The sequence below is a fragment of the Ursus arctos genome, unplaced genomic scaffold (assembly GCF_023065955.2).
Source record: "Ursus arctos isolate Adak ecotype North America unplaced genomic scaffold, UrsArc2.0 scaffold_4, whole genome shotgun sequence".
NCBI classification, from domain to species: Eukaryota; Metazoa; Chordata; class Mammalia; order Carnivora; family Ursidae; genus Ursus; species Ursus arctos.
Window position 1 is genome coordinate 38,641,926 of NW_026623056.1, and position 13,068 is coordinate 38,654,993.

General features: G+C 36.3%; 1 protein-coding gene across 3 annotated transcripts in view; it reads left to right on the forward strand.

Annotated features, from left to right (window-relative positions):
• Positions 1-13,068, forward strand: part of SPICE1 (spindle and centriole associated protein 1) — a 78,145-nt gene that overhangs the window by 22,836 nt on the left and 42,241 nt on the right. For 2 of the 3 annotated variants that reach the window (XM_026493456.4, XM_044382014.3), the window contains exons 5-7: positions 6,123-6,225; positions 7,050-7,156; positions 9,519-9,631. In XM_026493456.4, coding sequence (XP_026349241.2) covers positions 6,123-6,225; positions 7,050-7,156; positions 9,519-9,631 — 323 coding nt within the window. The remainder of the gene's footprint in view (positions 1-6,122; positions 6,226-7,049; positions 7,157-9,518; positions 9,632-13,068) is intronic. The other variant, XM_026493463.4, reaches the window with a different exon arrangement.

A 13,068-nucleotide genomic window follows, 5' to 3' on the forward strand; every position in this document is an offset into this window, starting at 1 on the left:
CTAATACATTCCTTGGCACATAATTACTGCCTTATATACATATATAACTGCGATAATTATTTTTCTCAGTTCACACACAGGGCTATTAGATTGATTACTTTGCAAAAAAAAAAAAAAGTGTGATTGTCCAGCAAATTAGTAAGCCACTTATCTTTGGCTTAATCTTTTGCCAGATATAGGGTATTTGCATAAGTAATCAGATATGTAGGAATAAATAATATGGCAAATAAGACGAAGCTACAGCAAAAAAACTTTTTATTTGAGATGAAATTATTGAAAAAGAAATATACTTTGTAGTGTCGCTTCTTGTTCATTGTTGAAACTTATGGCACTTGACTGTCTGGGTGACCTTTTACTGCAGCTTTAAATCACTCTGTCTTTTGAGAACTTCATTAGGCTCGTTAGTGAAAGGTAAAAGTCTTAATCTTATATATCATCAGGAAGAATTCTATTTCCCAGATAAATTGGACTTGTAAAAAGAACAGTAGATTGAGAGAATATGGTTCTTTACAGATAAGTTTCTTTTGATAATCTTGGACAAGGTATGTGTATTTGAATATCATGTAGTAGTTCTCAGTGACCAGAAAAAAAGGCAGCCCCTTTGAGGTAGCTCTGGGCTTTTGTGTCCCATCTCTAGTGGCTCCTGCTCATGTCCTTAATTGCTCATGGCCTGAAGGAATGGATGTGGTAGAAGTAGGGATTGAAGGAAAAATGGTGGGAGAGGATGAGTGAAGTCTCTCTGCCTTCCCTCCAGTGCCATTCCTCAGGCTCTGGTGTCGTGGTTCTCAACGCGGACTGCACATTAGATCAATCAGTGTTGAGATCTTCCATTAAAAAAAATCACTGTATCTGGACTCAGATATATCTGTACTCAGATAATCTGATTTAGTGGACCTGTGATGTGGCCTCAGTTAAGTATTTTTTTAGACAGTTTTTATGTACTTCTAATTCATTGCCAGCGTTGAGAACGTCTGTTGTTAGTAAGATCGAATATTTCCATTTAACAATATGTTTTGGAGGTTATCCCATGTCAGTATTTAGAAATCTACCTTTTGTTTTTAATGGCCAGGTAATATACAGATGTACCACAATTTATGTGTCTAGTGCTTTATTTGTGCAAACTTTGGAAGTGTATTGGACTATAGTTTAGGCTTCTAGTTAAGAAGATATATTGGTTTAAACAAAATAGAAATCTGTTTCTCTTTATGAAACATTTCAGAGGGAACTGGTAATTGGTAGGATCTCTGGGGTCCTTTATACCAGGGCTTCCATCTCTGAGTAGAGAATGGCTGTTCCAGCTTCCTTCAGCTGTATTCCAGCCAGCATGAAAAGGGAGAGAGAATGCATGCTACTCCTTTTACATATCACCCAGAAATTCTGGTTTATATCCCACTGTCCAGAAATTCATCACCTGACCATTCTCACCTAGAATGATAGTTAGGAAATCTAGCTGTGTACTTGGCTAAAACTTGGGAATTCTGCTGTTAAAAAGAAAATGAAAAGGGGCACCTGGGTGGCTCATCATTAAGCATCTGCCTTCGGCTCAGGTCATGATCCCAGTGTTCTGGGATTGAGCCCTGCTCAGCGGGAAGCCTGCTTCTCCCTCTCCCACTCCCCCTGCTTGTGTTCCCTCTCTCATTGCCTCTCTCCCTGTGTCAAATAAATAAATAAATAAAATCTTAAAAAAAAAAAAAAAAAAGAAAAGAGATTGGTGGGTAAATAGCAGGTCTGTCACCCACAGATTGTTACCTGCCTTATCACTGTAAATAATACAATGAATATCCTTGAATTTGTTTTTAAGTGCATGTAAAACTATATTTGTAGGATAAATTCTTTTTTTTTTTAAGATTTTATTTATTTATTTATTTGAGAGAGAGAGAGAGAGGGAGAGGAAGAAGCATACTCCCCCCTGAGCAGAGAGCCTGATGCTGGGCTTGATCCCAGGACCCTGAGATCATGACCTGAGCCGAAGGCAGATGCTTAACCCACTGAACCACCCAGGCACCCATGTAGGATAAATTCTTAAAAGTGGAACTGCTGAGTCAAAGATATGTGCATCTGTTATTTCAATGTTGCTTAATTTGTAATGTCTCTGTTAAGGGATGTGATGGGACCAAATGAAGAAGCCTCCTTGGGCATATTCACCTAGGCAGTATTATTATGTATTAGAGCTACCAGTCCATCCCCCATAGCTAGACTCCTAGATTAACAAAGTTAAGAGAAAAGCTCTTTGGTTAACATAATCATTTGCTGTATGATGCATTCATGTCATGGGAATCAAGCAAATGAGGGTCCAAATTCAATCAGAGAGAGGGAAACTTTGATAAAGATTTTATAAATTCTAAAATATAAAAACTTCCCAAGTCTCTGTGTAATTTCTTATTTCTTTTTTTTAATAATAATTTTTTATTGTTATGTTAGTCACCATACAGTATATCCTTAGTTTTTGATGTAGTGTTCCATGATTCATTATTTGCGTATAACACCCAGAGCACCATGCAATATGTGCCCTCCTTAATACCCATCACCGGCCTATCCCAATCCCCAACCCCTCTCCCCTTGGAAGCCCTCAGTTTGTTTCCCAGAGTCCATAGTCTCTTGTGGTTCATTCCGCCTTCTGTTTACCCCCCCCTTCATTCTTCCCTTCCTTCTCCTACCAATCTTCCTGCTATTTTTTACGTTCCATAAATGAGTGAAATCTTATGAGAATTGTCTTTCTCTGCTTGACTTATTTCACTTAGCATAATCTCCTCTAGTCCTGTCCATGTTGCTGCAAATGTTGGGTAATCGTTCTTTCTGATGGCCGAGTAATATTCCATTGTATATATGGACCACATCTTCTTCTTCTTCTTTTTTTTTTTTTAATAATGATTTTTTATTATATTATGTTAGTCACCATACAGTACATCCCCGGTTTTCGATGTAAGGCTCGATGATTCATTAGTTGTGTATAACACCCAGTGCACCATGCAATATGTGCCCTCCTTACTACCCATCACCGGCCTATCCCATTCCCCCACCCCCCTCCCCTCTGTAGTCCTCAGTTTGTTTCTCACAGTCCATAGTCTCTCATGTTTCATTCCCCCTTCTGATTACCCCCCCTTTCTTTATCCCTTTCTTCCCCTACTGATCATTCTAGTTCTTATGTTCCATAGATGAGAGAAATCATATGATAGTTGTCTTTCTCTGCTTGACTTATTTCACTTAGCATTATCTCCTCCAGTGCCGTCCATGTTGTAGCAAATGTTGAGAACTTGTTCTTTCTGATAGCTGAGTAATATTCCATTGTATATATGGACCACAACTTCTTAATCCAGTCATCTGTTGAAGGGCATCTCGGCTCCTTCCACGATTTAGCTATTGTGGACATTGCTGCTATGAACATTGGGGTGCATATGGCCCTTCTCTTCACTACGTCTGTATCTTTGGGGTAAACACCCAGTAGTGCAATGGCTGGATCATAGGGTAGCTCAATTTTTAACTTTTTAAGGGACCTCCACACGGTTTTCCAGAGTGGCTGTACCAACTTGCATTCCCACCAACAATGTAGGAGGGATCCCCTTTCTCCACATCCTCTCCAACAATTGTTGTCTCTTGCCTTGTCTATTTTTGCCATTCTAACTGGCGTAAGGTGGTATCTCAGTGTGGTTTTGATTTGAATTTCCTTGATGGCTAATGATTTTGAACATTTTTTCATGTGTCTGTTAGCCATTTGTATGTCTTCATTGGAAAAGTGTCTGTTCATATCTTCTGCCCATTTTTTGATTTGTTTATTTGTTTCTCGTGTATTGAGTTTGAGAAGTTCTTTGTAGATCTTGGATACCAGTCCTTTATCTGTAGTGTCATTTGCAAATATCTTCTATGGACCACATCTTCTTAATCTAGTCATCTGTCGAAGGGCATCTCGGCTCCTTCCACGATTTAGCTATTGTGGACAATGCCGCTATGAACATTGGGGTGCATATGGCCCTTCTCTTCACTATGTCTGTGTCTTTGGGGTAAATACCCAGTAGTGCAATGGCTGGGTCATAGGGTAGCTCAATTTTTAACTTTTTAAGGGACCTCCACACTGTTTTCCAGAGTGGCTGTACCAACTTGCATTCCCACCAACAATGTAGGAGGGATCCCCTTTCTTCACATCCTCTCCAACTTTTGTTTCCTGCCTTGTCCATTTTTGCTATTCTAACTGGCGTAAGGTGGTATCTCAATGTGGTTTTGATTTGAATTTCCCTGATGGCTAATAACTTTGAACATTTTTTCATGTGTTTGTGTAATTTCCTATTTCTATCTGGTTTTTATTACCAGAGAACAAAAGTGCTAGGATAAAAAGTTTTGGATAATGTTTTTGAAGGGACCTTGACTGATACTTTGCAAAGCCATGATGTGTACCACTATTCATAAGTTTGACTTTGTGCTCTGTGAACCCATCTGAGGAAGTAATGTATACCCATGGGCTTGCAGAGATTGGTTTACCTATCAAGAGGATGAGTTTTATCAGGCGTGAGTGGAGAGGAGTGATGAATAAATATAGAGAGGGCAAAAGAAAGCCAATACACTGATCTGTGGCCTCTCAACCCATCTGCCCCAAGAAGGCTGGGCAGAGACTGGCAAAGTGCAACAGGGCAGCAGCTTTTCTGGAGACCTCATTATAATTGATAATCAGATCTCGATATGATAAAGTTATTCCTCTACAGTCTCCTTCTGTCAGTTGTATCTATTTTGATGGAAGATCAGTGATTTTTTAAGAAAATAGTAAGCTCAAACTGCCATTAGGAAATATTCTGTATGTAATTTTTCTAGTTTAAGTGATAGATTATATTGCTCCATTTACTCTCTTGTCTAAGTTCTAATTGTGTATCCTTGCAAGATCGCTAACCAGGGAATAGAAATTTGGTTCATGGGATAATATAAGTTATAAAAACATTCCAAATATCTCTAAAATGGTACAGGTTTTCAGTGTGTCCACATTCTTAACACCCCTTTGGGGTTGGGAAAGGTGGTGGTATCTTCATTTACGTATTAGGAACCTAAGTTTAAAGAGGTTGGATTTTGCTTAGTATCCTTTGACTGGACCTAGGATCCCAGTCTTCTGGCTCCGAATATACTCTTTGCCTTATACCATTCCAAGCTTACTCTTTGTGGAAGGAACAAATTCAAGACTTGATTCTCACCAACTGAGCCAGCTGACCTGATTGGCCACAGTGGGAGAAGAAAGGGAAAAAGAATGTGATTCTTGTTACTTTTCTCGATGTCCTGAAACAGTAACTGAAGTCATATTATATATTTGTTTCCATGGGCTAGAGAGATTCTGGTAAGAGCATTTGTTGCCAGACGCTCTATTGTTTTGAATCAGTGTTGGAAACTGGGCCAATTTTGTGACTCCTCTCAATTTAAGAATGCCATCTGGTGGTGGTGGCTAGAGTTGACTTGTCGGTGTCTCCTTGCTTATAATTATGAAAGTTCCTGAGTTGAAAGTGCCTAATCAGAGGCACTACTGTTATGGTATTTTTTGAGTTCTCATCCCTCCAGGATAAAAATCCAACTTGTCTGTAAATACAGAAGTGTCCCTTTTTTTGTTTGATGCCCCAAAACTCATATCTTACCTCATATTCTCTTAAGTTGTTGATCATGATCCATTAGTGGATGATGAAATCACTTTAAAGGTTGAGACACCTCCGAGTTTATGGCTCAGAGATTTATATCTTTAATCAATGTTTTTCAAACTGTGGATCACAACTCATTAGTGGATTGTGAAATTGAGTTAGTGTGTTGTAGCCATTATTTTAACAAATAGAATAGAAACGAAAAATATCAGAGTGGTTCTCAAAAAGTAAGGTTAAGTAGGTCTTTTATTTTGTTATACATTTACATGTGTGTGTATGCTGGGTCACAGTTTAGTAAAATATTTCTTATTTGGATTGTAGCCAAGCATATGAAATCTAATTATTGTAATAGCCCCATCTACTGGTACATAAGGATATTGCCACTGAAGGATTTTAGGATGATAGTGGCCTTTGGTTATTTTTATGCTCTGTGCCTTTTTATGGACTTTTCCTTTGTGATTTCATAGTACATATGGATTTTTTTCTGAATAATAATATTTATCATTAACACATATCTAGATTCTTTCTGATCAATACCAGATGCAGGATGTATTAGAAAAATCTGATCATTTGATGGCCGAGGCAAAAGATCTGTTTGTTGATTTTCCCCGTAGGCGCACAGGTAATGTATTTCATTCAAACAAAAGCTTTTTTTTCTTATTAATCATAGCCCACAATGGCTGTTTGGAAGAATTTGAAATCTTTTTGGGGGGCATTACATTATTTATAGTATAAGTAGTCTAGAGTGGATAGCATACAGGAGTTTTTAGGCATAGACTCATTATAATTTGTTTGCTTTTCACTAAGGATATAAACTATTACAAATTACAGAGCTAAGCAAAGGTAAATTGTTATTATTTACTAGTATACCTTATGGTGCAGTGTATAAGATTTTATTGTAAATATGACTTAATTTCTAGTTTATTAATGTTAAGTTACCATATAAAGCATCTGTATTTATATATAACTTGAGTAAAGCTTAATTTGAAGCCTAAAGCTACTTCAGTCTCCCTCTGACAGAAACTTTGCCTCTTGTCAGATACATAGCATTATTCACTTTAATGTGTATATAATCCATTGTTTATTTTAGTCCCTAAAAATGGATATAAACTAAGGATATAAACCTGTTTAAGGTTTAAATCCTGGCTTAGCCATTTATAGTGTGACTCTGGGCCATTTGCTTCATGTTTCTGAGTTTCAGTTTACTGATCTATGAAATAGTAATAGTAACAACCTCATCAGATTTTGTGAGGGTAAATGATTTAATATATGTAAAAGCATTTAGAACAGTGCCTGGCATATAGTAAGCATTATATAAGTGAGAGCTGCTGTTACTATTATCTAAGAATTTCATGTGATAATGTGAACCTATGGCAGTGTATAGGGCTTGTAAAGTCAATTTAATTAAATATAGTAAAATCATCACGGCTTCTTTTCCTTCTGCAGGGTTTCCAAATGTAACTATGGCTCCTGATTCCTCTCAGGGTCCCATTGTGGTAAATCAAGACCCTGTCACGCAAGCCATTCTCAGTGAATCCATCACGGAGCCTCAGGTAATGTGCTGTCCTTATAGCCATCAGGCTTTTTTTGAAATTGTATTGTGGTAAACATTTCAAAAGCTTAAATGTCAACAAATACCAAGTATGGTTGCTAGAATTGTTCTTACTCAAGCATATTGTACTTTCGGTGAGTAATGTTTTTACCAAACAAGATAGGACTGGGTAATAATAGTTACCATTTATTGTGTACTTACCTATGAGGTAGGTAGTATCATTACCTCCATTTAGCAGATAAAAAAACTGAGGTTCAGAAAAAGATTAACATAGTTAGTTAGCATCAGAGATGGCACTCAGATCAAGGCTCCATCTGCCATTATGGAAACAGTGGGGAGTCTTTTCACTTTCACTTTAGAGTCAGGTTTATCTGTGTTCACATTCTGTTAGTACTAGCTGTTGGATCTTCAGTTGATTTCTTAAGGTATCTGAGTTGGCTCAGAATATTTTTTGTTTTGTTTATTTTTATTAAATGATAATAGAATATACTTACTATGGTTGTTGTGAGGATCAGCTGAGATAAGTTATGCAAAGTGCCTAGTGTAATTCCAGATACTAGTTCTTCATTAAATGTTAGTCTCATCTAATAGTGTGTTTAGAAAGTAGCTACCCAGGAAACTTGGAATTTATTGACCAGTTGCATGGGAAAATTTTATTATAGTAGTACAATGTTAATTAGCTATATCCTAACCTAACTGAAACTCTTAATCAAAATGTTTAAAATTTTGTAATGGGAAACATTTTTTAAAAGTTCATGAAGAATTGAATATTAAAATAAAACAACTTCTTAGGACTGACTAGAACTCAATACCTGTTCAGTGCGATTTCATGTTATTTACATGGCCTTGAAAAAAAGAATCATCAACTAGAGGAATGATCCTAGGGAATTACAAGATCCAGAATCATTAAAAAAAACATTTTAAGTCTGCTGTTTTCTGCTTACAAAGGCAATTAAGTAGAATACTTCATGTTTTAAATAGCCAGAACCCACTAGCCATATCTCCAGCCAAAAGCCATTATGTTTTGGCTCTTATTAAAAATGTTAGCTTTCAGATAATCATGGTCTCTATTACAGGCTGGGGGAATGGCAAGAGCTGGGGCTAGAGAGACAGGGAGGAGCTAGGTAATGAAGGGCTAAAGAACCAGAAAGTGAAAGGAGAGCCACCAAAGGATTTTAGGAAGTGTAGAGTCATGATGAAATTAATTGTAGAGTAGAAGAAGGCTTTGGGAGGAACAAGACTGGTGAGAGGATCTGGTTAGAAGACTTAGGTTAGAATTTTAGTGAGACATGGTGAGGGCCTAACCTAAGAAGTGGCAATAGAAAAGGACATAGAGGGGAAGAGGGATAGGGCTGAGAGCTTAAAAAGGGATAGAATTGACAGCATTTGGTAGCTGATTGGATGTGACAGATGAGAAAGAAGGATTACTCCCAGTTTGCTGGCTTGAGCATCTCAGTAGATGGTGATGCTGTTCATGGTCTTAGGTATTATGGCAGATAAAAGGCTTCTGAAGGAATGATAAGAGAGGTTTATTTTGGATATGTTGAGTTTATGTGTGTGGGATGTCTGCTAAGAATATCTTTTAGGCAGTTGGATATAATTGTCTTCGGCCCCTGAGAAATTTTGGTGAAGATAGGTATTTGAGAATTCACAGCATTTGACTTGTAATTGCAGCTTTGGAACTAGATACAGTCATTCTGAAAGGGAGTCAGATGAGAGGAGAAAAGGTCCAAAGGTAGGACCTTGAGTCCCATCAGATATTAAGAAAGGGCAGAAAGAAAAGAACCGATAAAGGAGATTGGGAAGGAGCAGCCAGAATAGAAGAAAAACCAGGCAAATATGGTATCTTGGCAGCTAAAAGGAAGAATGTATCAAGAAGATCTTGAAGGAAAGAAAGGAATTTTCATTAATGTCCAATGAATCAGAGAAGTAAGGGAAGGCAGAGACTGAAAAATATCTATTTGATTTAGGAACAAATCAAAAAAGGAAGTTGACCTTGTGGACAGCAGTTTGAGTGGAATGGTAGGGCAGAAGCAAAGTTGTAGAGCATACGTGGTAAATGACAAGTGGGGGATGACTCTTTCAAGAAGTTTGGTGGTGAAAGAGAGAAAATACGCTGAGAGAGACTTGTTCACATTTAAATGTGGATGAGCTGAAGTCCATATGGAGAGGTTGAAGATGCAGGACAGGTAAGGGGCACTTAATGGAGTGGAAAGGAGATGAGAGGGTTTAGGTCCTAGAGCACTTGCGGAGATGTTAGCGGTAGAAGGAGCGACCTCTCTATTAGAATGACAAAAAGAAACAAAGGATGAGTGTACATATAACCAACTTGTGTTTTTCTTTTTATTGTTATGTTGAGAAAGGCTCTTAATGAAGTAGATGATGACGAAGAAGGAACTGTTAACAGCCAGTCTGAAGAAAGTCAGAATGAATTGGATAACTCTCTAAACTCTCAGTCAAATACGAACGTAGATAGGTATGTATATATGACGTAAATATCTACAGGGCTTCCCTTTGTTCCAAGACCATTTCTTTTGTTTCCCAGCTTCACTGAGATATAATTGACATATAATATTGTGTAAGTTTAAGGTGTGCAATGTGTTTATAATATTTCTACTTGTGGAACTTAATGATGTTTTGTGACCTAATGTATGATTAAATTTTTATGAATGTTCCATTTGTGTGCTTAAGAAGAAGGTATATTCTATATTAACAAGGTATAAAGTTCTATGTGTATATCCTTAAGATCTGCTAAAATTGATGATGTTTACTTATTCTGTGTCTTTGCTTATTTTTGTCACTCTCTTATATTGAGAGTAGTAATTTAAAATCTCTGTTAGTGTGTTTCTTTTTTTCTTTGCATATGATGTTCAAGTATATTTAATTCTGTTTGAAGTTAAATACCTCCATCCTGATTGATGTGTTTTTTGGTACATAGATATCCATAAGGATAGTATTTTCATTGTGAATTATGGCTTTTAGCATTATGAAGTGTCCTTTGTCACATTTAATGCCTTTTGGTTTCAGTTCCACTTTGTTTGTTATCAGGAATGAAACCTCTGCCTTCTTGTTTCTAATTGCCTGGTTCATCTTTGCTCATTCCTTTATTTTAGCTTTTCTGAATTACTATGTACTAGGTGTATCTTTTGTATTCTACATAGAGTTGGGTCTTGGCTTTTTAGCCAGTTTGAAAAAAAATTTTTTAATTGGTGAAGTAAGCTTATAATATTAATTGATATGGTTGATGTGTTTGATGTCAACTTCATCATATTATTTTATAGTATTATGTGTATTATTACTATGATTATAGTTTTCCTTCTCTATGTAGTATTTTCTCTCTTTTCTTAAAAATTTCTTTTGGTATTTAGGAAGTTTGTAATTTTGTTCTGGCTGCTTGCCTTTATATCTTTTTTAGAGCCATTTAGTCCCCTGTTTTTTTTAACCTTTTACTCTCAGGTGTGTTGGCTTTAAATGGTGTTCTTTGACTTCTACCTATGGCCTATGCAACAAATAATTTATTCCATATTCTCATTCTTTCCCTTTTTCTGTCTGTCCTTCTCCTCTTTTAGCTGCATTTTTTTGCTTTGACAGGACATAAAACATTTACATATTGTTCTTCCCTGTGTATTGCCATTTCTGTTTCAGTCTTGGAGCACAGTTAAATATATTAAATGCTATCATCAGTCCATTTGTGATGTTTCCCTAGTTAACCCTTGATTGGATCACTCATTTAGACAAAGCTCATACTGTAGGGTTTGTGAATTCTATTCTTTGACTTCTTGAAAGCTTAAAAGTTTTTCTATAGCTTTGATATTTGAAGGACAGCTTGGCTGGATATAAAATCTTTGATACTTTTTTTCCTTAACTTTCTTGAAAATGTTCCTCCACTCTTGGTTTCCTTTGAATGTTGCTTTGACAAGTCTGATGCTAGAATAATTTTCTTGCCCTTACAAATAATTTGGCATTTTAATGTATTTATTTCTTTTATATTTAAAATTTATTTCTTTTGTCTTTAAAATTTAAACATTGCAAAAGCTGTATCTTGAGTTTACCTTTTCAGGTCAGGTTTTCCAACACAGTTGGCTTTTTTGTGTATAGATTCAGTTCTTTTCTTTTTTTCTTTTTTTTTCCTGGGAACTTTCCTTGGGTTTTGGTTTCAAATCTTAGTCTGATATCATTGTTTTTTTTTTCTTTTTTCTTTTTCAGATATTCCTTTTATATACATAAAAGTGATATTTCTTGTTTTCTATTTCAAGTACTTTCTAACCTTTTTTATTCTTTATTTTTTATTGTTGTTTTCCTCTAATTCTTCAATCTTCCTTATTAAATGTTTATTTAACAATTATCTGTTGGACACATTGTAATTTAATCTTTATTTCTGAGTTTTTCTTTTTCTTTGTATTCTTTCCTGAGTTCAATCAATTCTTCTTTTGTTCCTTGTTTTTGTCCATCTCTGCTCTTAGTTTTGGAACTTCTGATTCAAGATATATATCTCCAAATGCTTGTTTAAGTGTACTGAATTCCATTTATAGTGTTTTGTTACAGTTTTCTTCTGCTTTTTCTTGGGAGGGGAGAAATTTTTATTAGCTGGATTATTTCAGTTAGATTTTCTATTTTGTTATACTGTCTTGTATGGATGTAGACTATTTTACTTTGTACATTTTGTGGAGAGGGTTGGGAGTTTGGGGTAGGTCTTCTCTCAATTATAGTGAAGCACAGTTATTTTAATGGGTGCCTTTTTTTTTTTTTTTTTAAGTATCAGCAGGTGAAAGTTGGTTTGTCCTCCAGTACTGTTCGTTTTTATCTTGAACTGTTCTCCCTAGTTAAGCATGTTAAGATAATACACTTTTTTTTTGTTTTTTTGTTTGTTTGTTTTTGTTTTGCCTTCAGCACTCAGCCTCCTAAGAACTCTTTTTTCTTCCTGTTCACATTAGGTGATGCCTTTCCAAGACCTACCACCTTGGGTTCTACACATTTCTTGGTAGTATTTTGACTGCCCAGGTTCGGGGCGTGTGTGTGTGTGTGTGTGTGTGTGTGTGTGTGTGTGTGTGTGTGTGTGTTCCTTCCTTTTTAAGTATTTGCATACTAGAGTGGACTTTTTCTTTCTGGAGGTGATTTTGTCACCATTAGGCTCTCTGCTTTCTTCCTTGCGTGGTCATTTTCAAATGCCCTCACTTCCTGCTAGGGTTTCAGACAGGAGCTCGAGAAATATCTTTGCTGGAGTTTAGCGTGCATTTTTCTACTTATAGGTAATTTGAAGTTAGTAGTATTCTCTGTCTTCAAATAGCATAGAAGGTATGGGGTATGTGCTATTTTTGCTCTTCTTGTTGCCCTGTCTTGTGGGTTTTGGAGGATGTGTGGAGTGATTCAAATTTAGCTGGTCACTATTTCCTTAAGGACACTTGGAAACCTATATCATTTTTTAAGTACTTTTTCTTTCAGAATCCAAATATAACTAATCTTCTATAATATTGCTTTTATTTTTTACATTTGACTCAAATTATTGTTTTTTATTTGGTCTGCCAGAGTTAGTTTTATCTCATTAGTTGTGTGAATAGGTGGTTTCTAGTTTTGAATACCTTATGTCTCAAAATGTTATTTGTTAACTATTAAACATGAGGTATCAGAAGATGAATTAGACGTGTGATATGGAGACTAAGTGCCTTCTGGTTTGAAAATTTCTATGAATATATGTTCCCGTGTGACCTAAAACAACAGAAATTTATTCTCTCACAGTTCTGGAGGCAAGAAATCTGAAATCAGTTTTACTGGACCAACATCAAAGTTTTGGCAGGGCTACATTTCCTCCAGAGGCTCTAGAGGAGAATCTGTTCTTTGCCTCTCCCAGGTTTTGATGGCTGTAGGTCTTCCTTGGCTTGTGACAGCTGCATCATTCTAATCTCTGCCTCTATC